The sequence below is a fragment of the Mytilus californianus genome, unplaced genomic scaffold (genome assembly GCF_021869535.1).
Source record: "Mytilus californianus isolate M0D057914Y unplaced genomic scaffold, xbMytCali1.0.p SCAF_8, whole genome shotgun sequence".
Classification (NCBI taxonomy): Eukaryota; Metazoa; Mollusca; class Bivalvia; order Mytilida; family Mytilidae; genus Mytilus; species Mytilus californianus.
In genome coordinates, this window is record NW_026262734.1 from 39,056,056 (window position 1) to 39,082,483 (window position 26,428).

The 26,428-nt window shown below is 32.1% G+C and overlaps 2 protein-coding genes and 3 long non-coding RNA genes across 6 annotated transcripts; all 5 read right to left on the bottom strand.

Moving 5' to 3' along the window:
* Window positions 1-811: 811 nt before the first annotated feature.
* Window positions 812-2,717, bottom strand: LOC127711195 (uncharacterized). The gene is made up of 3 exons (XM_052217166.1): window positions 2,698-2,717; window positions 2,265-2,491; window positions 812-1,818 (listed from the first exon to the last, which is right to left on the bottom strand). Exons 1-3 carry the CDS (start codon window positions 2,706-2,708, stop codon window positions 1,157-1,159), a joined length of 900 nt encoding a protein of 299 aa, XP_052073126.1. The 5' UTR covers window positions 2,709-2,717; the 3' UTR covers window positions 812-1,156.
* Window positions 2,718-4,267: 1,550 nt separating this feature from the next.
* On the bottom strand, window positions 4,268-7,356 carry LOC127711199 (uncharacterized). 2 transcript variants are annotated; one of them, XR_007986584.1, is made up of 5 exons: window positions 7,294-7,356; window positions 6,280-6,356; window positions 5,673-5,773; window positions 5,389-5,563; window positions 4,268-4,692 (listed from the first exon to the last, which is right to left on the bottom strand). XR_007986584.1 is itself a non-coding variant. In XM_052217173.1 (5 exons), exons 1-5 carry the CDS (start codon window positions 7,302-7,304, stop codon window positions 4,410-4,412), a joined length of 657 nt encoding a protein of 218 aa, XP_052073133.1. In that variant the 5' UTR covers window positions 7,305-7,350; the 3' UTR covers window positions 4,268-4,409. The 2 variants fall into 2 exon arrangements, 1 of the variants encoding a protein (XP_052073133.1); XM_052217173.1 differs by having other exon boundaries at window positions 6,280-6,366; window positions 7,294-7,350.
* A 1,350-nt stretch (window positions 7,357-8,706) lies between these two features.
* On the bottom strand, window positions 8,707-11,042 carry LOC127711205 (uncharacterized). The gene is made up of 4 exons (XR_007986592.1): window positions 10,982-11,042; window positions 9,783-9,864; window positions 9,248-9,361; window positions 8,707-8,776 (listed from the first exon to the last, which is right to left on the bottom strand). It is a non-coding gene; the product is annotated as an uncharacterized LOC127711205 (long non-coding RNA).
* Window positions 11,043-11,055: 13 nt separating this feature from the next.
* On the bottom strand, window positions 11,056-13,311 carry LOC127711207 (uncharacterized). The gene is made up of 3 exons (XR_007986595.1): window positions 13,197-13,311; window positions 12,374-12,647; window positions 11,056-11,107 (listed from the first exon to the last, which is right to left on the bottom strand). It is a non-coding gene; the product is annotated as an uncharacterized LOC127711207 (long non-coding RNA).
* Window positions 13,312-13,320: 9 nt separating this feature from the next.
* Window positions 13,321-25,356, bottom strand: LOC127711204 (uncharacterized). Its single transcript, XR_007986591.1, has 5 exons — window positions 25,126-25,356; window positions 15,399-15,458; window positions 15,029-15,154; window positions 14,503-14,598; window positions 13,321-13,462 (listed from the first exon to the last, which is right to left on the bottom strand). It is a non-coding gene; the product is annotated as an uncharacterized LOC127711204 (long non-coding RNA).
* Between the last annotated feature and the right edge of the window lie 1,072 nt (window positions 25,357-26,428).

The following is a 26,428-nucleotide window of genomic DNA, read 5'->3' on the forward strand; positions in this document are numbered from 1 at the left end:
ACACAAACATACTACCAGCTGTTTAAAAACAGATTTCGTTTTAATATAACTTTATGGACACAGGGATTATGTCAAAGAAACAACAACCCGACCAAAACGTAAAAAACAACTCAAGGTTTCACATTTCTCTGTGTACTAAATAATAAACTTTTCAAAGCAAAATGACATGGAATCAATCATTTTAAAATTAATAGCATCGTTAGAATACTAACTATAAAATCATATACAATCTACTTCTTACTGGTCATAAACTTGAAACAATCCACACTACATGTTTATCAGAAAGCTAGGTAGAACAATTGACTTATAATTATTGATGTACAAATTACTATTTAATTTGGCCTTACAATTCGACTTGGTCCTTTGTTTTATTATTGATATGTATAACATTGCTATTCTCATTTATTTTCCAACGGTTTAACATGCTCTATTTTGTTGTAGCTAGGAAACATTTGAAATTATTGAATACAATTTTTGTTAGTAATGACATAAAATAAGCATTATAGTATTAACATATTAAAACATTTAAAAAAAAATATTTAAGTCAATAAAATAAAATGCATTCTTGTAAATTAAGTCTTTTATTTGCTTAGATTAAGTGATTCTTATTAAAACTAGAATAATTAAGATGGTGTCATTATATAAAATTGTGTAGGTAAAGAAATGTCCTATAATAATAAAATTGCTGTCTTAACTTATATTTGCAGAGAAATTGTTGGCCATGTTATAGCCGAACTAAATAAAACTAATGTAAACAAGGCAATGCATGGGAAAGTTTTTGAGGCCTTTTGGAAGACAATACAGACAATGCTGCCAGGTAATGATTTATTAGACACATGACACGTATTATCTTAACTTAAAACATATTTGATCATTTGCTTAAAAAATATAACCTACTTGAGACAACAAACAGACCTAGTCCAATGTAATAATTAGCCAAGTTATCTGCTTGACAAAATCATCATAAGGAATAGGTATTTGTTATATTAAATTATATCCATTTGTTCACATCAGTATCTTTGCAAAACATTTCAAGAGCAAACTGTATATGTCCTACTTTTAAAGCATTTAAGCACCTATGTAACATATACAATTTTTGAACGAATATCTAGAAAAGGCAGTTTTTCAAAATCAGTATAATATTTCATTATTTTTTTCATTGAAATGGTTTACGAATGGATCCTTTCTTTCTGTGCGTAGATTTGAAACTGCCATCATCATTAACTTTACGCCCCCGTTTTTTCAGAACACACTTTCGGCTTACTGAATAGTCATGATCAGTTTTTGGACTTTTGGATTTTCTGCTTGGAAACAGCGGTTGCTGCTTTCGCTTTCTTGTTGTTTTGGAAAAGTTGGTTGTCTTACAAATATGTAATGCCGTTGTGAGTGCTTGACAAATAGCTTTCTTTTTTTTCACGTCAATTGTCTGGAAATTTTTATTGTTTACATATAAATTGATTTCCTCAATTTTTCTTTTAATAGCCTGGTCGGTTGTTTCTTTGTCTTCAATTAATTGTTGTTTTGTTTCATCAATTGAGGTAGACTCTATGTCAGGTGATGGAACTACCAGTTTTGCTACCATCACACAAACACAATGTTTACCATGGCTATTGGCAAAACATGTACATTTGAAAGAGGTCAAATTAACAACTGATACATTTCCCAATCTTGACAAAACCTCTACCTGGTTGTTATCTCTGTCATAAAAATAGTGTTCTGCATTAAATACATCCATTGCTTCTGATCTGCGCTCTACAGTAAGGTCGATGTTCCTTTTAGAAGCAATCAATTCAGCTAAATGAACATGCTTACACATTCCTGAAAAATAGTAGAGAATGGAACATAAATAACTTGTACCTTTATGGTTCACTTTCAATTGTACAAACTTTAAACAAAACCACTAATGAACGTTGAGTAAAGATTTACTTAAATTGGATCGCATTGTTTTAGAAAATTTGATGAGGAAAATGATTATTTGCACTTGTATAACCTGATGACGGTTGATAATGCCTTGTTGGAAGACAAAAACAATCAAAACCGAGGAGACTCATAAAACCATAAGACATTTACAACAACAGTAAAAAACAATAATAAACAACACGAATTCCACTGAATACCTGAAGTGAAATTAGGTGCTTTAGAAGGATAAGCATTTCCGGGAACCATATACGGTACCCGAAATTAATAATCTTGATTTCAACAATGCATACTTGATGGTGTACTTTTAAACATTGTTGGACTGACTTAAGATGCTAAAAAAATACCTCTTGTTGTTGCTGCTGGACAATTGCACACTTCATTGACAATGTCCACATTATAAATCGTCCCAAATGCTGTCTGTGATGGAACAGTGCATTCTGTGGATGAAGTCCAGTGCACAGTTTGGTCGAGTCCTGCCTTGAGCATATTCTCTGCTGTCAATTTACTTTTGTCTCCCCTTTGTCCTCCCATATTTTTCAGGCGACCAATCTTTGCGAGTTCATCCAGATAGCTAAAATTACGATTTTTTTTTAATTTATTTTTGGTTATGAAAACATAATTCAAAGATCTAATAATAAATTATTTCTTAAAAAATTGAATTCACAGTATTTAATATTCAATGTATTTGCATCTTAAATTAAAATGATCTTTCTAATTTCAGACGATTCAAGTGAACGATAAGAAGAACAGGATTGTGACAAATTTAAACTTACTTACTCATAAAACATAGTTACATTTCCATGTAGAAGGAGTAGTAAGTCCTCTACTCTGCTATTGGCATACCCACCAAGGAAATGGTATTTCATGCCCAGGAAAAACCTGAAAATGACAAAATGTTAAGGACTTTGAATTTATGATTTATATTTGAATGTACAAATAGAAAGTACATAAAATATTAATGTGTTAACATTTGAATGTTATAAGTAGCATTATATTTTTTTGTTTTAATATCCTCATACACATCAGGTTTTGCTAGACTACATTTTTTCATTTTGTCTGCTTTTATGTAATTATCGACTTGCATTGACAATTATGATATTTGTATTAAATTTGCATAACCCTATCATGAAACAACGGCAAAAATCCTCTCCATATAGTTAAAAATTGTAAAGTTTATATCATGCTATGTCTTTGGTTACCCATGAAGAAGTAGGATTTAGACAAAGTGTAATACTTTTTATAAATCAGGTCATAAAAACAGAGACAGTTCAGAAAATTTATCCCCAAAATAAAATATACTTAGTTACTATTATCAAACAGATGATAATTAGATGATGCTTAAAATTTCGATCTTGTAAAATATAAGGTGTATAGTAATAAAATGTATTAATAACCTTTCAACTAAGTTATTTGTATCTTGATCTTCATGAAAAAAATGTCTTCCATAGTTGGCCCATCGACATCCCCACTTGTCAGTACACCAGTTGTCTAACAAGTAGTCTGCTATTTGTTTGGAAGGCATCTTCTCTTGCAACATTTTAACTTTTTGAGAAAAGTCTTCTTTCTGATGAAAAATTATATTGACACATTTCTTTTGAGTATAAAATCAGATTTTATAGATTAAACACGCGTGTACTCATAAGCATTGTATATTTATAGGTAAGATCTTTAAATCGCATTAAGCAACTATTTGTACTTTCTAAATTATTTTACTGCTTTAATTCAATAGAGATTCATTTCTATATGTTTCAGTGGTTTTTTTTTCATCTTTTATCAACCAAAATTCATTGATTGTATTTTTTATTATTATTATTATTGCGTTTTAATTGACTCTATTTGAAAAATCTTGTTGATATGATTTTGATATTAAAACAATTACAATGTTGGAAAAGGAGAAAAAGATCCCACTGAGGTTTCATTTCTACAGGGATTTTTCTTATAATATAAACATATCAATAACCAATCGTGTTTCATTGTGAGGCAACACACTCGTGATTAATTTTTTAACAATGTTTCACATCCTCTGCATATAAAACTGTTATTATCAGAAGCAGGTCAAGTTATACTATGTAAATTAACATTCACCTAGTACATATTAAATATTCGAATACATTATTTGAATTTGTCAGGACCAACTCAAAATTATTGACCAATTTAAAAATTATTATATTTCACTGTGGTATCATAGGTTCATTATATTTTATTTGTCTTAACTATCACGTTTGATTACCTTGGTACATATTTTCATAGTTCTAATATAGTCAATAACTTTTTTTCTGGTATGTGCGTGCATGGGTCCTGATACACCAGATTCTTTTTTATTCAAAAATCTGTACACAGACTGTAAATCAAATCATTTATATTTAGTTCATGTCTTAAAGATTCTTGATAATAATAATTAAACATTGTCTTGAATATATCATGACTAATTATTTTTCAACAAGATAATATTTGATCTATGAAAGTATTAATGCGAAAGAGTCTATTTATTAATTCAAAACTGACCTCAAGCTTATAAACACAAAAAAAAGATATAAAATGTTAAATCCAATGCAATTAATACTTATTGATCCAAAAGAGTGAAACTTCACAGAATAACTCTCATTTAATAACTGATTTTTTTCCCATAAAGAATAAGGTAAAATGTATGATACATATATTGAATAATATAATACCTGTAAAACATGAAACCAGCAAAGTAAAACAGAGCTGTTTGGGAATACTTCATTAATTGCGCTGATTTCTTTGGTATCTCTGTCTACCATAAAAGATCTAGTAAACAAAATGTAACACTGCAGTATCAACAATCTATATCTTTATCTCATATTGGTTTTATTCTATAATACTATTTGTTAATTTGTAAATAATTATGTAAATTCTTTTTTTTTTTATATCAATTAGATTTTTAATTTGTGATTAAAAAGTTTGGAAACAAGCCTAAAAAAGCTTTAATTATTATGTTATGTATAAACCTGACTATGCTTTAATCTTAAATGCTTTGGTTTTAAAGCCTTGCTATAGATCACACTCAAAAGATTTTAAGGAAATTGATGTTTTTGTAAGTTTCATTAGTCCATTAGAAAAATATTATTATGCAAAAATTATTTATCTAATATTCTTTGCCAAAATTCAACTGAAATTATTGTGGACCTTAATTGTATTAATTTTGATATGCATGAAAAAATGTTTCTTTAGATGAATCTTTCATAGCATTTCTATTTGTCATTTTAAATAACTATCACTGCACGAATATGTGAATAATGTCATAGTTTAACCTGTAATTTTTACAGCCAAATTAATTAAAACATATAATTGAATGGTATTTATTTATCTTTTATATCCATATCAGATTTGATGTTGACTCCGAATAATGTTACTAATTGTAAACAAATAATAAGACGAAAATGAAAAGTGTTAATAAGCAATGATATTGAATTCGAAATATTGTCAACTTTGATACCCACAAACCTTGGACGGAAATCAAATCCATGATTTTCAGCCGTAGTCTTCAGAGATCTCAGAAATATTTTGACAACTTCACCAGTATCATCTGACGAGATACAGTACGAAAGAGGAGTGCCTCGGCCTTGCTGTTCATCTCTTGCAACAAGAGCATAGAATGAATAACCATAGGCAGTTAATCCTTAAAACAAACAAAAAACATGTTGTAAGTTTATTGTCACACAGTTCAATTCTTTTAAACGTATCAATATTTTAAATTGAAATTTCCATGATTATATACAAGTATATACCTTTATATGTAGCATCTAAAAACACCACATTTTCTGCTAGTTTCACCATTCTTTTTCTTTGTGCTTCATTCTGGTAAATAATTACTAATGGCTGTACTCCCCTACAATGTAAATGTTACATATTTAATGACCAAAAGTATGAGTATGAATTATATATTTTATGTTGAAATCATGTCCATTTAATGGAAAAGAAGACGACAAACTAGCTACATTGTACTCATATTAAATAACCTCTATTAAAACTGAAAAAGACAAAAATGTAAAATATATTGACAAAATATATGACTTGTGAACAAGTGTAGCACTAAAAACACTCAAAAGGATAAAAACCAAAAATACAAATCATCTATTATGAGAAGTCAGATATACGTTCAGTCTACAGAAAACTCATCTGTACAGCTCTCATTGAAACATTTTACAGACAAAATCATATACGAAATTGGACAGACGAGTACTATAAAAACTATTTGAACATAAGGCAATCCAGTCATGTCTGAAGAACAAAACAGGGTATCAATCAGTAATTTCAGAATTACTCTTTATCAGCATTATGCTTATATCAGTTATTAAAATTTACAAAAGTACATTATTATATAAGAATAATTACTCTTTCAATTCTTGGTAGAAAATTATCTCTTCCTTCAGTATTTGTGTGCATAGCTCGTGTACAGCTACAGCATCATTCTGGTGAATTCTAAAACAAATGAGGAAATATCATAGATCAATACCAGTACTGACATATACAAAATCAATGTCAACAGTACATCTGTATAATTTGACCAGAAAACACCAAAGTTAATTTACTGTGTAAAGTGCATGTTTACAATCAGATTGGTAAAAAGATTAAAATGGTGAATAAAGTAATGATTTTAACAGACGAACCATTGGGTTTGCAAACAGTGCATCAGTTTAAAGAACCACAAACCAAAGGCTGTATCTATAAATGTGATGGAGGTAACCAACGTCATTTCCAGTGTAAGGTACTAAATACCAAATGCTCTTTAAATTTCACTTTACTAAAGTATGTAGATGTAACAAGACGGAACCAAGGATATACTTTGTGTAAAGCTATCATTTTTTTTTAAATTGTCCAGATGTGACCAAAGTTGCGGTGAACAGTGGTAACCAAAGATAATATATGTGTACGGTTTCAAAAGGGATATAGATTATATACATATCTAAAATAGACATAGGAAACACAAGTATGATTAAGGTAGCCCTAGTCAATACCTGTGTATCATTATATATATGTTTCAGGTGACCAAAGTTAACAAAATGGTGAAAAGTGATTATCAAATTCTACAAACATTTAAGGGTACAAGTGGCGACCCAGGTCCATATATGTGTTCATTAACCAGAGGTTACCAAAGTCTGTATATGTTAAGTGTTATCAGAGGTAGCAAAGTCTTTGTCAATATTAAGATTTGGTTCAAGTTATCAAAGAAGATATGGTATGATTACCAATGAGACAACTATCCACAAAAGACCAAAAATGACACAAACATTAACAACTATAGGTCACCATACGGCCTTCAACAATGAGCCTGTTTCTTTGGATTTTTTAGAAGAACAAAGTAGTAAGTACATATTTTAAGTAAATCTTTTGATTATGTTTTGATACCTTTTATCCATTTTGTAACGTTGACATATATTCTTAATGTCAACTGGTGTCAGATAGTATCTTTTATCGTGCACATCAAAATGCCCTTGATCTCTAGCCCATTTCCATGCTTTGCACAATATTTCCATGGGTTTTTTCCCCTATTGATAATGAAATAAAATTAAATTCGTGCCAATTACAATTAATTTCAAATTTAGTTAAAATCTTTTTGAGCTTAAGGATTTTTTCAAATCAACACAAAATATGTCGTTGTATCAATATATGTCATTGTAAAAATATATGTCTTCTAGAATATTTTATCATCAATGCTATTCAGCTTTAAACTGGTTTTTTCATTAAAATATTTCATACAAGCGTCCGATATTTATGTAAATGCATTAAATGACTCTCTGGCAAGCCAATTTTATCCTAATCATTTTATTTTTGATTTATTTCAACCTATTCATTCATTATAATCTTTGCAAATTATGAAAAAATGCGCCGGAAGACAAACACAGACATCGAAAAGAACAGAATGGTTGAGAAAATATTAAACTCCAATAATGTCAGCATACACAGTTTTTATTATCATTGTGTTTATAAGAGTACCAGCAACTTATAATTGAAAAATAAGTCAATTCGTTATGAGCAATAAATTATATATAATACCGACGACATGAATACCTGATCAAGTAAAGCATCTATATAAAGCAGTAAGCTGTGATCTGGGCGTGATTGGTGTTTTTCCTCTTTTATCTGTAAACTGTGTCCATTGTGTTTTAGTTGTTGCCGAATTATTACTGCTTTTTTACTCAAATGGGTCAAAAATCTGTGTAAGAAGATATTAACATGCCCTTTAATGATTTTTTTTACATGTACAACGTCACTGGTTAGTACTGTTTTGCCAAACGTATCATTATTATATTTATTACAACAGCTTGTAAGCAATATTTACGATCTATCGGACTTGAAGAAAAGGATTATTTTTTCTAAAAATATGTGTAAGGCTACTTCGAATAACTGCTATGGTTGTTGTGTTCTCCTTGTAAATTGATAACTTATCATCAAAATGATATATACCAAATTCTATATAATTTGATACAGGGATTCTCTATATAATAATTTCAACCATGACAGGGTGTATTGACCCGCTCATCACATGAAATGTCAGGTAAACTAGCCAGAAACTCATGAATGGTGTATGCCCGGTGAATACCTGTTTAAATGTGTTTGGTTTAGTAATATGATAAATGCATTTAATTCCCACTCTCAAGACACGGACAAAAGGTTGCTTAACTACAACAAGGATGTTAGGATCAATAAATAATGATGTTCAAACGCTTAAAAGTTATAAATTAATTTATAGTTTTGCATCATAAAAGAAAAGTAAAAGAGATAAATGAATATTACATTAACATAACATACTGTAATGACACATATGCCTGACAATTATTTGCCCTGGTATTCAAAGGACCTGTTTTTTTTTCCTCTTGGTTTATTACATCTAATATAAACATGATAAAATTTAAACAAATATGCATCTTAACTTTATAGATAACCAAAGAGAAAGATGTTGTGCAATATTTCAGAAAATTCATAGTTCAATACGTTTAAAAGCTTTCGGAACTATCTGTTATTAAAGGCCATACTATAATTACTGTATAATCTATAACACAAAACGTATATTATTGAAAAAAAGCAAGAGAATAACATACAACCAGAAGTCAAGATTATACAACTCATCTCTTTCAAAACTATACCAATATTATTTTCTGTCACAAATGTATCTTTTAACTCAGCATTGTCTTGCAAATTTGATATGCAAGATATGTAAATAGATTCTTTAAGAATGTTTACGATTGTTACTAAAGTTGTTCTCTTTTTCTATTTATTGTTTATTTGGAGAAAAACAAGAGTGGATTTATTTCAAGATAAAATTCCTTTATAGATTATCGACTTAGATGATTAAAGTTACCTTTCACACCTGTATTGCAATGTGGTTTTATTTGCTTTCCTGTGAATAAAATTCCCTGTGATTGTTATATCCATTAAATGCTTGGTTATGACGTCTTCGTTGTCCACTTCATTTCTGTTGAATGATAAGCAAAAACTGAAGCCAAAGTCACAAATGCTAGCTGATAAAACACAACAATATGTTTCAGTGTAAAAGTGTGACCAAAAATTCATCCATATATTCAGAAACATTGGAAAGAGTTACACCATAGTATAATAGACTTAAATTGTCCCCCAAAAAATAGAGTTCTTAAAAATGATCCCTTTGTTAATACAGTGATTTTTATATTTTGTAAGACTATTTGAACTTCAGTAAAATTATTCTGAATAACAAACAGAGTTATTTTTCAATAATCTGAAGGTATATGTTTTGCTGTGATAGATATTTATTTTCTTTTAATTCTATTGAAACCATTAGGTCATAGGAAGAAGGTAGCATATAGAAATTAGTTGATTTCAAAACTATATATTTTCGATTAAAATAAAATTTCCCATACCTTAAACGTCTAACAATGCAATCAGTACCATTTTTCCGTTTTTTGATGAAGGTGGATCTCACAAACTCTACGAATGGCATATCTAGGGTAAGAAAAGCATATGTATTGCTATGTAGTAACACTAGTTTACTTGTTATAAATTTAAAAACAAATGATGACATCGATGAAAAATACCAACAAACGACCTCTGCACAATAAAATTAACGGTACCAATTTTCTTGCACCAGATGCGCATTTCGACAATACATGTCTCTTCAGTGATGCTCGTTGCCAAATTATTTGAAATCCAAAGCTTATATAAAAGATGAAGAGCTATAATCCAAAAGGTCCAAAAAGTATAGCCAAATCCGTGAAAGAAATCAGAGCTTTGCATGAGGGAGATACATTCCTTAATTTATAATAATTTCTAATATGTTGTAACAGCAAATTTTAATAACACAAAAAAATAGTTGCATATAATATATTTGAACGTTTCAACAGGCGCAAACCTGCACATTACACGTAAAACAGCAGTAAAACATTAAAAGAAAAGACGCACTATAAAAGCAAATAATGGAAAATGGCTTAACTCTGACAAAACAATTAACGAGTTACAAAAAATACAATTATAAACATAAGTATACTTCGCGACACAGTATTAATACAATAATAAAACGCATTTGCAGTATAACATAGACGTTACAGTTAATAATAAAAAAGGAGGACACATGATACAACTATTGCGACAAAATGACGTTAGATAAACCACTTTAAATTTCGCATGTAAAGTCAAATTTAAGTATAATAATTTTGTCGTTGGAAGTACGGAGAAATGGAAATAAAATGTGTTTTAAATGCATTGTTGACTTTCGAAAAGCCTTCGATAAAGTCATGCTCATTGGTAGTATCTATAAACTGCAACTTTATAATACAACTAATTATTTTTTATAGAATATTGACGTCTATGTATACTAATGGTAGGTTATGTATAAAAGTGGATGATAAAATGACTTTTACTTTTTATAATAAAATTGAGAATAAAAATGGGGAATGTGTCAAAGAGACAACAACCCGACCGTAGAAAAATACAACAGCAGAAGGTCACCAACAGGTCTTCAATGTAGCGAGAAATTCCCGCTAATTATAAGTTATTCAAATCATTTTAAAATCACTGATGATAAGTATGGCTAGTGAACATTTCCGAAGGAACAATATTGTACCTTCAACATCATGTGTCATGTTATAGTTGCTGAGTTCTTCGTTGCACACATCAACAGGAATAAAAAGCTTATCATCATTTGTTGCATGCTTATCATTCGTGTGGTGATCAAGTTTGCCACTGTCACCTAAAATTTGTTGTATAAACGTTACAATTAACAAAAAAACGTAATAATTTATAATTAATACTAGTTTATCTGTTAAAATAAAGCTTTTTTGCATCTGAATGTATTTGCCAATTAGAAAAACTTTGCCTCTAATGCTGATTGATATCAATGCAGTAATTATGCAATCAAATTATGTAAAGTAAACTTATATAAATATCACATTTACAATACTTCCTTTAATATTTTTCTTTTTCAAAAACAGTCTACAGTGAAAAAACGTAAAACGATTTAAGGTAGATCATTACTGAATTTTTTTCTCAGACATAATTTTCTTATACATAGCCACAATTTAGTAGAAAATCAAAAGAAAAAGGGTGAAAATAAATCTCGTTTTCTTGCGAAAAATGGAAATTTCATTATCATTCCTTTAAAGAAAATTCACCAAATAAGTTATCTTCCGTTAATTAGCTCAGTTGACAAATTGAATCAAACAAAGACTGATAGCCGGTTTTTACAATAACACTTATTTTTTCAATGATATAATGCACTTATTTACATTTATCAAACAAGAGTTTTAAAAATGAATAGCATTTATGTCTCAAAATTTGCAGTTTTAAATAAAGAACTTTGTCGCTTGTGTGCTGCTATTTTACAATTCAAGATGGCGATATACAGATATATAGTGATGATCTACCTAATTCAAAGATATAAGGCTTAAAAATGTGTTCCGTCTACGTAATACTCATTAGGGTCGCTCCTATCGAAAATGTGAAAATGCCTAATGAAGAACAAAGTTAAAGTAAACTTATTTCATTTCGTTTTGCCAAAAACAATTTGATAAAATATCAAATATACAAATATGGACATTTTACTGATTCTATGGTATTTATCCCTTTCTGAGCACAATATTGATCAACATTTTACCAAACGTGGGTCATTTGATCGAAGTCCTTCCTTAGTCGAAATATAATAATGACGACAAATATTTTGCTTTCCTCTGAATTTTATATAATGACGTCATTGGAATAGGTGATCATGCCCGATGAAGTCAGACAAGAAGAGCATGACTTTTTGTAAATAATCTAAACAAATTATCAAATTTTATTGGAATCATTAGATTAACAGATTCCACAACTATATCTCGTGTTATAAGATATTTCCCAACTATCAACCGTAGACATTATTTTTTTAACATAGATTTACATATGCGTTACTTTAAACTATAACTGTAAAGGTATCTCTTTATGAGAGATAATCATAAATTATATAATTTCTATTATCAGTTACCTTTTGGCTGGAGTGACTGGTAGTGGTTTTCGAAAATGTGCCCAAGAAGAATAGGATTACCGGAAAAACCATCACAACCAGTTACCCAAAGGACACTATCCTCATTATTGGTACTGGAAGCACTGGTGACAATAACTATGTCTCTCTGTAGCATTCTGGACATTCCAATGACCACAACATGGTCTGCGTACTCTCCATTCTGTAACATCCTGTCACAGTAGTCCGGAAAATTGTCTTCAACGAAGTTTTCTAATAACACAATGCCTTGACTGCCCTATTGATTGAAAGAAAGCTACATACATAAGTCTTTATTAACTACTGTACATTGAAATTGATTAATACAAAACAAATACTTTTATAACTACATTTTATCAAAAATCATCATGATCATAACATACATTTTTTATTTATTTTATTGTTTTTTGTCAATACCTATTATTTAGCATTGTACTATATTAACTGTAAATGATTTATTTAAACATCTGCAGAAAGAAGCATTCTGGTTGATATGAAAGTCTTAACTGATGCTTATTCTTTTATCAGTTTGTAAATCTTTAAATATTAAATTGCATTAATCACAGGTATTACGGGCAGTTACGTCAATTCCAAATTAATATTCTGTCGGAAGTATTTTTGATGGTATTTGTGTGTTAATAGCTTCTTAACTGATTTAAATCATATATTTAAGTTGTGCTGATGCGCCACTAACGTTGCCAACGGTTTTGATTTGTCCCCTGAAAACATGTCCAACTAATTCTTTATGTTTCTGTCCATGGAGGAGTTTGATAATTAGTGAATGTATTTAACAAGTAAATTAGTTTACCTCAAAACTAGGATGTGTTGATATGTAGTTTACAACATTTGTTCTTAATTGTTCGGGAGCAATAACGTCTGCGCCAATTCTATCTAGCTGGCATGTGATTGCTTCAAAAAAACAATTCCCATTTCCTGGTGTTTGACCTCTGTATTCTAAGCCATGGGATGAACAGTTCCTCTTAAGTCTCTCAACTATTAATGTTTGTTCCTCGTTTGAAGCTATGGATTGCTTTATAGCAATTTGTAGTTCATCAGGTGTTTGGAATGATTTCCCTTAATATTAGAATATAAGGTTAAAATTTCTTCACTTCAAATTTACAGCTAAATGACATTGTTTATACATACTTATGTGTATTCAATTGTAATAAAAACGTATCATTGAAAATATTACTTGTTTATTCAGGGATCATTTGACAGATTTGTTAAGAGTGATATGATTCTGGGTAAACTCTGAATTTTACAATAAAATATGAATTATGATTCTTTCATTTCTTTGTGAGGTTGTTGACATTCACCTCTTTAGAATTATAAATTAACTTTTTCAGACCTTCTGCTCTGAAATATTTGTATCACAAAAGTCTGACATTTTTGGCTATTCATAAATTTATTCAAAAACAATATTTGACTTTGTTATTCATGATTATTGAAAGCAATGATAATATGCTGGTGGTTGACTGGTTTTGTGTAAATTATTTTGTTTTGAATTAAACAAATAAAATGAAGATACAGAACCAAAAACATTCTAAAATTTGAATGATGACAGCAACTAGATGCATGTAATTGGTATTGACATTTTGTTTTAGAAAATGTGTGTGTAGGTGTGTATGTGTGTTGGTGTGTTGGTGTGTTGGTGTGTGTATGTGTGTTGAAGTGTTGGTGTGTATGTGGGTGTGCTGGTATGTGTGTGTGGGGAGGTAAAAATTTGATATGAATCCTTTCTTTTTACTTATAAAGGGCATCATAAGAAAATTGAAATAAAACACTGATCAGTATTAAGTGAACTGCCAAAGTGTGTTATGTACACTAGTTTTGAGATAATAAACAAATGATAAAGTAAGGAATAAACCGCAAACCAATTCCGTGGAATGATGTTTGTCTTGTTCCCGATTTTGTGTTTATTGTCGTGGCTTTGTCAATTTGGTTATGACAAGTGGATTTGATTAAGTGCCTTTTGAATTTTCTGTTTTTCAGTTTCCAATTTGCGTGCCAACAGATATATTCAACTACAAAAGTCTACAGTATTAACATAAAAATAACACTACTGTGTTATAAATGTATATCTATAATATAATACAGATAAAGAAATAAATCACCTGATGCTAAGCATATCTTTTCTTTCATCTCATTTGCTTTTTCTGTTAAGGTTTGTGCGTGGCGAAGAATATACTGTTTTGAATTTGTATCACATGCTAAAATGGTAGGGAAATATAATATTTGTGCGTGTAATTTCCTAGAATAAATCATATTTTTACAATTTGCATATGTACACAAAAAAACAAAAACAGTAACAATTTTCGATTTGTTGGAATAAGATACTAATTTTGAAACACTTTTAAAAAAAATATATACGCAGTCGCTGAGCCATTACAAATTGGCCAAGGATAATTGATCGTAGCTGAATAAAGTTTTAAAAAATGAAGAGCATATTATCCATGCCATCGGTCGTTGTAAAATATTTAGCATAAAAGGTCAATCCGTGGTAAAATCAGTATAAATTCAAGCCTAAATGAATTATTTCTCAATTGTATGATCTAAACAGCGTAATCTATACAATACTGTATGAAAAATATCACGACATTTGTGGCGGTTTGGGCATAAATGAGAAAACACAATTCATACCCAATTCTCTGGCTTTTTTCTCCAAAGAGGTTGCCTCAATATATATGGCTTCAATCTGTTTTTTAACTTCTTCCTTTTCTTCATGTCGCAATTCATGGAGGTCTTCCAAATTAAAGTTTTCCAAACCTGTAAGATATGGAAATGGCGGAATAAATAACGATGTTTCAAATATACACCGCGATAATGTATCATAATTTGACATTCCTTAACTATAATTTTGGAATTTGTGCAGTTTTTCTAGTTTTTGAAGTATTTGATTTGTACTATCAACCCTACGTTTCGAATTCTGATTTTAGGAATTGAATATTGGTCTTAATATGACCTCTACTATGATTAATGAAATAATTATGTTTGAAACTGTAACCATTACCTTCAAAATCGCCTGTTACACCTGTCATATTTCCTCTATTTAATTCACGAACAAAAAACCCTGTAATGAGAATGTGAAATATATCATATTTATTTTTAAAATGTCAACAAAATCTTTTTTTTTATTAATTGTATATAACCGGAGAAACCATGAGACCCCTTAAAAGTCATATTGCGTCAGATTACCAAAAGTAAATAAATTATAGGATGGGTATCCAGAGATATCCATAATCATTATCTGTTTATGATGAGCAATATTCATATTCAATATAAATGTTGCGGGAAGTGTTAACCAAATTTAACATCTGGATAGTGTGAAACGAGATAATCGATGCCAATAAAGATTCATTAATTATGAATTGTGACCAGAACCTAAAGTTAATACCTGTGTATGGTGACCAAAGGTAACCACATTCCAAATCTGTAAAGGGTGACCAGAGGTAATTTAAGTAAATATATGTATATGATGACCGGAGGTAATCTCATTCAATAATATGAAAGGGTTACCCAATTCGAAATCTGTGTAGGGGGGCCAGAGGTAAACATATTTAATATCTGTGTAGAATGACCTGAGTTAACCACATTCAATATCTTTTAAATTGACCAACGATATTCATCTTATGAACTGTTACCATGGTTAACATAAGCCAATTTATTGTAGGGTGACCAAAAGTAACCATTTTCAATATCTGTGTAGGATGACCAGAGGTAACCATAGCCAATATCTGTGTGGGTGACCAGAGGTAACCATATGCAATATCTTTGTAAGGTGACCAAAGGTTACCTTAGTCAATATCTGTGTAAGGTGTCCAGAGGTAACCTTATTCAATATCTGTGTAGGGTGACCAGAGGTAACCATATTCACAATTTTGGTAGGGTGACCAGAGGTCACCCTATTTAATATCTTTGTAAGTTGACCAGAAGTAACCATATTCAATATTTTTGTACGGTGACCAGAGGTAATCACATTTAACATCTTTGTAGTGTGACCAGAGATTACCAAATTAAACATCTAAGTAGGGTTAATAAAGGTACCTAAATTCAATATTTATGCATGGTGTCTAAAGATAAATAAATGTATATCTGTGTATGGTGACCCGAGGTAACCACATTAAAAAAAACCAATTGCTATATATATTTGTTGACAACGGCTACATAATTTAATATATGTGTACATCGACCAGAAGTGGCTATATTAATTATAAAAGTAGCGCAAAAAGTGTGCACCGAGATAACCATTGCTAACCAAATTCATTATTTATGAATTGTAACCATAGGTAACATAAGCCAAATTTTTGTAGATTGACCAAACGTAACCATAGCCAATATCTGTGTGGGTGACCAGAGGTGACCATGTTCAAATTATGCGTAGAGTGACCAGAGGTAACCATACTTAATATATGTGTAGGGTGACCAGAGGTAACCACATTCAAACTCTTTTTAGATGACCAAAGATAACCATATGCAATATCTTTGTAAGGTGACCAGAGGTAACCATATTCAAAATTTTAGTAGGGTGACCAGAGGTAACCATATTCAAAATTTTGGTTGGTTGACCAGAGGTTACTATATTCAATATCTTTGTAGGGTGACCAGAGGTAACCATATTCAATATTTTTGGAGGGTGACCAGAGGTAACCACATTCAACATCTTAGTAGTGTGACCAGAGATTACCAAAATAAACATCTTAGTAGGTTTAATAAAAGTACCTACATTCAATATTTATGCATGGTGTCTAAAGATAAATAATTTTATATATGTGTATGGTGACCCGAGGTAACTACATTAAGAAAAGGCAATTGCTATATATTTTTGTTGACAATGGCAACATAATTTAATATATGTGTACATCGACCAGAAGTTGCTATATTAATAATAAAAGTAGCGTAAAAAGTGTGAACCGGGATAACCGATGCCAACCAAATACATTATTTATGAATTGTAACCATAGGTAACATAAGCCAATTTATTGTAGGTTGACCAGAGGTTACCATTTTCAATATCTGTGTAGAGTAACAAGAGCTAACCATACTCAATATATTTGTAGGGTGACCAGAAGTAACCACAATCAATATCTTTTTAGATGACAAAAAAAACCATATCCAATATCTTTGTTAGGTGACCAGAGGTAACCATATTCAAAGTTTTGGTAAGGTGACCAGAGGTTACCATGTTCAAAATATGTGTAGGGTGACCAGAGGTAACCATAGTCAATATATGTGTAGGGAGACCAGAGGTTACCACATATAATATCTTTTTAGGTGACCAAAGATAACCATATGCAATATCTTTGTAAAATGACCAGAGTTAACCTTATTCAATATCTGTGTAGGGTGACCAGAGGTAACCATATTCAAAGTTTTGGTTGGGTGACCAAAGGTAACCTTATTCAATATATGTGTAGGGTGACCAGAGGTAACCATATTCAAAGTTTTGGTTGGGTGACCAGAGGTAACCTTATTCAATATCTGTGTAGGGTGACCAGAGGTTACCATATTCAATATCTTTGGAGGGTGACCAGAGGTAACCACATTCATCATCTTGGCAGTGTGACCAGAGGTAACTATATTCAAAGTTTTGGTTGGGGGACCAGAGGTAACCTTATTCAATATCTGTGTAGGGTGACCAGAGGTAACCATATTCAATATCTTTGGAGGGTGACCAGAGGTAACCACATTCATCATTTTGGCAGTGTGACCAGAGGTAACCATATTTAAAGTTTTGGTTGGGTGACCAGAGGTAACCTTATTCAATATATGTGTAGGGTGACCAGAGGTTACATCATTCAAAAAAGGCAATTGCTATATATATATGTGTGTGTTGACAATGGCAACATAATTCAATGTATGTGTACAGCGACCAGAAGTTGCTATATTAATTATAAAAGTAGCGCAAAAGTGTGAACCGGGATAACAGATGCTAACCAAATACATTATTTATGAATTTTAACCATAGGTAACATAAGCCAATTTATTGTAGGTTGACCAGAGGTTACCATTTTCAATATCTGTGTAGAGTAACAAGAGCTAACCATACTCAATATTTTGTAGGGTGACCAGAAGTAACCACAATCAATATCTTTTTAGATGACAAAAAAAAACCATATCCAATATCTTTGTTAGTTGACCAGAGGTAACCATATTCAAAGTTTTGGTAAGGTGACCAGAGGTTACCATGTTCAAAACATGTGTAGGGTGACCAGAGGTAACCATAGTCAATATATGTGTAAGGAGACCAGAGGTTACCACATATAATATCTTTTTAGGTGACCAAAGATAACCATGTGCAATATCTTTGTAAAGTGACCAGAGGTAACCTTATTCAATATCTGTGTAGGGTGACCAGAGGTAACCATATTTAAAGTTTTGGTTGGGTGACCAGAAGTAACCTTATCCAATATATGTGTAGGGTGCACCGTGACCAGAGGTAACCATATTCAAAGTTTTGGTTGGGTGACCAGAGGTAACCTTATTCAATATCTGTGTAGGGTGACCAGAGGTAACCATATTCAAAGTTCTGGTTGGGTGACCAGAGGTCACCCTATTCAATACCTTTGTAGGGCGACCAGATGTAACCATATTCAATATCTTTGGAGGGTGACCAGAGGTAACCACATTCATCATCTTGGCAGTGTGACCAGAGATTACCAAAATAAACAGCTTACTAGTAGGTTTAATAAAGGTATCTACATTCAATATTTATGTATGGTGTCTAAAGATAAACAACTTTATATCTGTGTATGGCGACCCGAGGTTACCACATTCAAAAAAGGCAATTGCTATATATATATGTGTGTGTTGACAATGGCAACATAATTCAATGTATGTGTACAGCGACCAGAAGTTGCTATATTAATTATAAAAGTAGCGCAAAGTGTGAACCGGGATAACAGATGCTAACCAAATACATTATTTATGAATTGTAACCATAGGTAACATAAGCCAATTTATTGTAGGTTGACCAGAGGTTACCATTTTCAATATCTGTGTAGAGTAACAAGAGCTAACCATACTCAATATTTTGTAGGGTGACCAGAAGTAACCACAATCAATATCTTTTTAGATGACAAAAAAAACCATATCCAATATCTTTGTTAGGTGACCAGAGGTAACCATATTCAAAGTTTTGGTAAGGTGACCAGAGGTTACCATGTTCAAAACATGTGTAGGGTGACCAGAGGTAACCATAGTCAATATATGTGTAAGGAGACCAGAGGTTACCACATATAATATCTTTTTAGGTGACCAAAGATAACCATGTGCAATATCTTTGTAAAGTGACCAGAGGTAACCTTATTCAATATCTGTGTAGGGTGACCAGAGGTAACCATATTTAAAGTTTTGGTTGGGTGACCAGAAGTAACCTTATCCAATATATGTGTAGGGTGCACCGTGACCAGAGGTAACCATATTCAAAGTTTTGGTTGGGTGACCAGAGGTAACCTTATTCAATATCTGTGTAGGGTGACCAGAGGTAACCATATTCAAAGTTTTGGTTGGGTGACCAGAGGTCACCCTATTCAATATCTTTGTAGGGCGACCAGAGGTAACCATATTCAATATCTTTGGAGGGTGACTAGAGGTAACCACATTCATCATCTTGGCAGTGTGACCAGAGATTACCAAAATAAACAGCTTACTAGTAGGTTTAATAAAGGTATCTACATTCAATATTTATGTATGGTGTCTAAAGATAAATAACTTTATATCTGTGTATGGCGACCCGAGGTTACCACATTCAAAAAAGGCAATTGCTATATATATATATGTGTGTGTTGACAATGGCAACATAATTCAATGTATGTGTACAGCGACCAGAAGTTGCTATATTAATTATAAAAGTAGCGCAAAGTGTGAACCGGGATAACAGATGCTAACCAAATACATTATTTATGAATTGTAACCATAGGTAACATAAGCCAATTTATTGTAGGTTGACCAGAGGTTACCATTTTCAATATCTGTGTAGAGTAACAAGAGCTAACCATACTCAATATTTTGTAGGGTGACCAGAAGTAACCACAATCAATATCTTTTTAGATGACAAAAAAAAACCATATCCAATATCTTTGTTAGGTGACCAGAGGTAACCATATTCAAAGTTTTGGTAAGGTGACCAGAGGTTACCATGTTCAAAACATGTGTAGGGTGACCAGAGGTAACCATAGTCAATATATGTGAAGGGAGACCAGAGGTTACCACATATAATATCTTTTTAGGTGACCAAAGATAACCACCATATGCAATATCTTTGTAAAGTGACCAGAGGTAACCTTATTCAATATATGTGTAGGGTGACCAGAGGTAACCATATTTAAAGTTTTGGTTGGGTGACCAGAAGTAACCTTATTCAATATATGTGTAGGGTGACCAGAGGTAACCATATTCAAAGTTTTGGTTGGGTGACCAGAGGTAACCTTATTCAATATCTGTGTAGGGTGACCAGAGGTAACCATATTCAAAGTTTTGGTTGGGTGACCAGAGGTCACCCTATTCAATATCTTTGTAGGGTGACCAGAGGTAACCATATTCAATATCTTTGGAGGGTGACCAGAGGTAACCACATTCATCATCTTGGCAGTGTGACCAGAGATTACCAAAATAAACAGCTTACTAGTAGGTTTAATAAAGGTATCTACATTCAATATTTATGTATGGTGTCTAAAGATAAATAACTTTATATCTGTGTATGGCGACCCGAGGTTACCACATTCAAAAAAGGCAATTGCTATATATATATATGTGTGTGTTGACAATGGCAACATAATTCAATGTATGTGTACAGCGACCAGAAGTTGCTATATTAATTATAAAAGTAGCGCAAAAGTGTGAACCGGGATAACAGATGCTAACCAAATACATTATTTATGAATTGTAACCATAGGTAACATCAGCCAATTTATTGTAGGTTGACCAGAGGTTACCATTTTCAATATCTGTGTAGAGTAACAAGAGCTAACCATACTCAATATTTTGTAGGGTGACCAGAAGTAACCACAATCAATATCTTTTTTGATGACAAAAAAAACCATATCCAATATCTTTGTTAGGTGACCAGAGGTAACCATATTCAAAGTTTTGGTAAGGTGACCAGAGGTTACCATGTTCAAAATATGTGTAGGGTGACCAGAGGTAACCATAGTCAATATATGTGTAGGGAGACCAGAGGTTACCACATATAATATCTTTTTAGGTGACCAAAGATAACCATATGCAATATCTTTGTAAAGTGACCAGAGGTAACCTTATTCAATATTTGTGTAGGGTGACCAGAGGTAACCATATTTAAAGTTTTGGTTGGGTGACCAGAAGTAACATTATTCAATATATGTGGAGGGTGACCAGAGGCAACAATATTCAAAGTTTTGGTTGGGTGACCAGAGGTAACCTTATTCAATATCTGTGTAGGGTGACCAGAGGTAACCATATTCAAAGTTTTGGTTGGGTGACCAGAGGTAACCTTATTCAATATCTGTGTAGGGTGACCAGAGGTAACCATATTCAAAGTTTTGGTTGGGTGACCAGAGGTCACCCTATTCAATATCTTTGTAGGGTGACCAGAGGTAACCATATTCAATATCTTTGGAGGGTGACCAGTGGTAACCATATTTAAAGTTTTGGTTGGGTGATCAGAAGTAACCTTATTCAATATATGTGTAGGGTGACCAGAAGTAACCATATTCAAAGTTTTGGTTGGGTGACCAGAGGTAACCTTGTTCAATATCTGTGTAGGGTGACCAGAGGTAACCATATTCAAATTTTGGTTGGGTGACCAGTGGTCACCCTATTCAATATCTTTGTATGGTGACCAGAGGTAACCATATTCAATATCTTTGGAGGGTGACCAGAGGTAACCACATTCATCATCTTGGCAGTGTGACCAGAGATTACCAAAATAAACAGCTTACTAGTAGGTTTAATAAAGGTATCTACATTCAATATTTATGTATGGTGTCTAAAGATAAATAACTTTATATCTGTGTATGGCGACCCGAGGTTACCACATTCAAAAAAGGCAATTGCTATATATATATGTGTGTGTTGACAATGGCAACATAATTCAATGTATGTGTACAGCGACCAGAAGTTGCTATATTAATTATAAAAGAAGCGCAAAAGTGTGAACCGGGATAACAGATGCTAACCAAATACATTATTTATGAATTGTAACCATAAGTAACATAAGCCAATTTATTGTAGGTTGACCAGAGGTTACCATGTTCAATATCTGTGAAGAGTAACAAGAGCTAACCATACTCAATATGTTGTAGGGTGACCAGAAGTAACCACATTCAATATCTTTTTAGATGACAAAAAAAAACCATATCCAATATCTTTGTTAGGTGACCAGAGGTAACCATATTCAAAGTTTTGGTAAGGTGACCAGAGGTTACCATGTTCAAAATATGTGTAGGGTGACCAGAGGTAACCATAGTCAATATATGTGTAGGGAGACCAGAGGTTACCACATATAATATCTTTTTAGGTGACCAAAGATAACCATATGCAATATCTTTGTAAAGTGACCAGAGGTAACCTTATTCAATATCTGTGTAGGGTGACCAGAGGTAACCATATTTAAAGTTCTGGTTGGGTGACCAGAAGTAACCTTATTCAATATATGTGAAGGGTGACCAGAGGTAACCATATTCAAAGTTTTGGTTGGGTGACCAGAGGTAACCTTATTCAATATCTGTGTAGGGTGACCAGAGGTAACCATATTCAAAGTTTTGGTTGGGTGACCAGAGGTCACCCTATTCAATATCTTAGTAGGGTGACCAGAGGTAACCATATTTAAAGTTTTGGTTGGGTGAACAGAAGTAACCTTATTCAATATATGTGTAGGGTGACCAGAGGTAACCATATTCAAAGTTTTGGTTGGGTGACCAGAGGTAACCATATTCAATATCTTTGGAGGGTGACCAGAGGTAACCACATTCATCATCTTGGCAGTGTGACCAGAGATTACCAAAATAAACAGCTTACTAGTAGGTTTAATAAAGGTATCTACATTCAATATTTAAGTATGGTGTCTAAAGATACATAACTTTATATCTGTGTATGGCGACCCGAGGTTACCACATTCAAAAAAGGCAATTGCTATATATATATGTGTGTGTTGACAATGGCAATATAATTCAATGTATGTGTACAGCGACCAGAAGTTGCTATATTAATTATAAAAGTAGCGCAAAAGTGTGAACCGGGATAACCGATGCTTACCAAATTCATTATTTATGAATTGTAACCATAGGTAATATAAGCCAATTTATTGTAGGTTGACCAGAGGTAACCATTTTCAATATCTGTAATTGTTTACCAGAGGTTACCTTTTTCAATATTTGTGTACGTTGATCAGAGGTTACCACGTTCAATTTATGACCGAAGTTTACAAAATTAAATATTTAAGTAGGCTAACTATAGGTAACCAAATTAAATATTTATGCACGGTGACTAGAGGTAATCAAGTTTTCTATCTGTGTAAGATAAGAGGTAACCACATTCAAAATATGTGAAGGGTGACCAGAGGTAACCCAATTCAGTATTTGTGTAGGGTAACTTGAGGTATTTAAAGTTCATATATGTATAGGGTGACCAGAGGTCACCAAATTCAATATTTTAGTAATTTATGTATGTAGGTAGTTAAAGCCAGTATATAGGTTTTGAAATCGAACATAACTCAATTAAAAGTATTTGAAAGATGTCCAGATATAACCGTGATCATTATCTGTGTAGGATGGCAAGTTTATAACTAATTCAAACATCTGTGTTGGGTGACCAGAGGTTTCCATATTCAGTATATGTGAAGGGTGACCAGAGGTAACCATATGCAATATCTTTGTAAGATGACTAGAGGTAACCTTATTCAATATATGTGTAGGGTGACCAGAAAGAACCATATTCAAAATTTTGGTAGGGTGACCAGAGGTCACCATATTCAATATCTTTGTAGGGTGCCCAGAGGTAACCATATTCAACATCATTGTAGAGTGATTAGGGTTAACCATATACAACATCTTGGTAGGGTGTCCATATATTACCAAATTAAACATCTAAGTAGGGTTATTAAAGTTAAATAAATTCAATAGTTATGCACAGTGTCTAAAGATAAAAAATAGAATATATGTGTAGGGTGACCAGAGGTCACCACAATTAATTATGTAAAAGGTGACAAGGTGCAACAAAATTCAATATCTGTGAAGGCTTGCCGGGTTGACAAGAGGTAACCAAATTCAATATCTTATAATGTTTATTGCAATTCAATACATGTGTTGGGTGACCAGAGGTCACCACAATTAATTATGTAAAAGGTGACAAGATGTATAGAAATTCAATATCTGTTTAAGGGCCATTCAATATCTATATCTGTGTCAATTAATCAGAAGAACCACTGTAAATTTATCTGCAAAGGAAGTAAGGTTAATAAAGTTACTATGCATTTTGTATCAAATGACCAGTGTAACTGTATGCACTATTATTTTCTGTATAGGGTGACCAGAGGTAACCAATGGCAGTTTAAAGGTACCCGAGTTCGAGGCATACCATCTTTTTAGTTATATTTCATGAGAGTGCAATATAGGCCATTAGGTTATTTTTTTTTCTGAAAAATAAGCCATATCACTCGTTAATAGAGTTACAGATGAATCTTCTATGCATTTTCAATTGTTTGTTTTGAGTGAATCATTATGATTATTGATTATTTGTGTATTATTTTTTACTTTTTGTACCTCTCTCAACAGTATCCTTTGAAATATGGTGATTCCAGAACTTTGCATTAAGCTCATATCCGTATTGTATAACAGCAATTATAAACTGAGTATGCTGCACTGAGTATCCCCTTAGTAACGTACTTTCACTTTAAACCGGAAATCATGTACTATTTTTTGTCGCGTATAGACTCAATTTTAACCGTTTCTGTTCAGGTGACCAGTGGGCACCGTTCAGCGTAACTATTATCCTTGTGCCATTTAATGGCAATAAATCCTATAACTAGTGTGACACTTCGACCATGTTGACTTACTTGATCTAATTTTGTTGATTTTTGCTTTTATAAATTTTCTCTTTAACTCTATAGAATTGACAATAATGCAAAAAATAGAAAAACCATCTTTCAGTGAAAATAACTTCTTTAACGAGTTGATACTTTCGACAATAAATGACTGATTTGTGATCTTATTATGCCGAACAGTTTTGCTCTTTTGCTGTTTCTCACTAGCTACTATAGTTTGTTCAAAAACTGTAAAATTTAAAAAAAGAGTTATCTTTCAAGGGCAATAACTTATAAGCTCACTTGTAATTCGAAATATAGGAAAGCAAGACAGGTGTCTGATACAGTTGTAAACAAACTAAGCATACACTCATATCACTTGTTATTCAAAGCATATGAAAGCAGGAAATAAGAACATACTTGTTAGCGTTGTCCTACTAACCATACATTCACTTGTTTTTAGTTGTATCGGAAAACAAGACTGAGGTATGTTTGACAGTGTTGTCTTGCTAAACACTTGTAATTTGAAATTTAGGAAAGCAAGAAATAGGTACATGTCTGACATCGTTGTCTAGATAAACATACACTTACACTCGTTTGTAATTCAAAGTATAGGAAAACAAGAAGTGTGTGTCTGACAGCGTTGTTTAGCTAAGCATACATTCACTTGTAATTCAAAGTTTAGGAAAACAGGACGTAGGTTTCTGACAGATTAGAAAAAAGAAAAAAAATCACGCCCTTTTCAAGTTGCCGACCAAGTATGAAATCTTTCTGTTTAGACTATTAAGTAGCTCCCGGGAAAGTGTGTCGGAAATATTTGAGAGAAGAACAGACGTGATAGTTGTAATATAGTTCCCGTTCCTGATGGCGTTTGAATACTTTTCAAACATTCACTGAGATTCAGGAAATTTTAAAATTTGAATAACATTATCATACCTTCATGGAATTTTTCAGAGTTTAGACAGATACTTGTTCGTAACCAAAAGATAGCACCCTGAATAAAATTTTGATTTCAGTTTATTCATTTTCTTCATTTTACTGAT

What these genes read in the sequence shown, in the direction of transcription:
- LOC127711195 (XM_052217166.1), bottom strand. An exon ending in TCCAGCAGCAACAACAAGAG is followed by an intron (nt 1,819 to 2,264) that starts GTATTTTTTTAG and finishes ACTATTTTTCAG; the next exon opens with GAATGTGTAAGCATGTTCAT.
- LOC127711199 (XM_052217173.1), bottom strand. An exon ending in TTCTACCAAGAATTGAAAGA is followed by an intron (nt 5,774 to 6,279) that starts GTAATTATTCTT and finishes TTTACATTGTAG; the next exon opens with GGGAGTACAGCCATTAGTAA. An exon ending in GGATTTGATTTCCGTCCAAG is followed by an intron (nt 4,693 to 5,388) that starts GTTTGTGGGTAT and finishes TTTGTTTACTAG; the next exon opens with ATCTTTTATGGTAGACAGAG.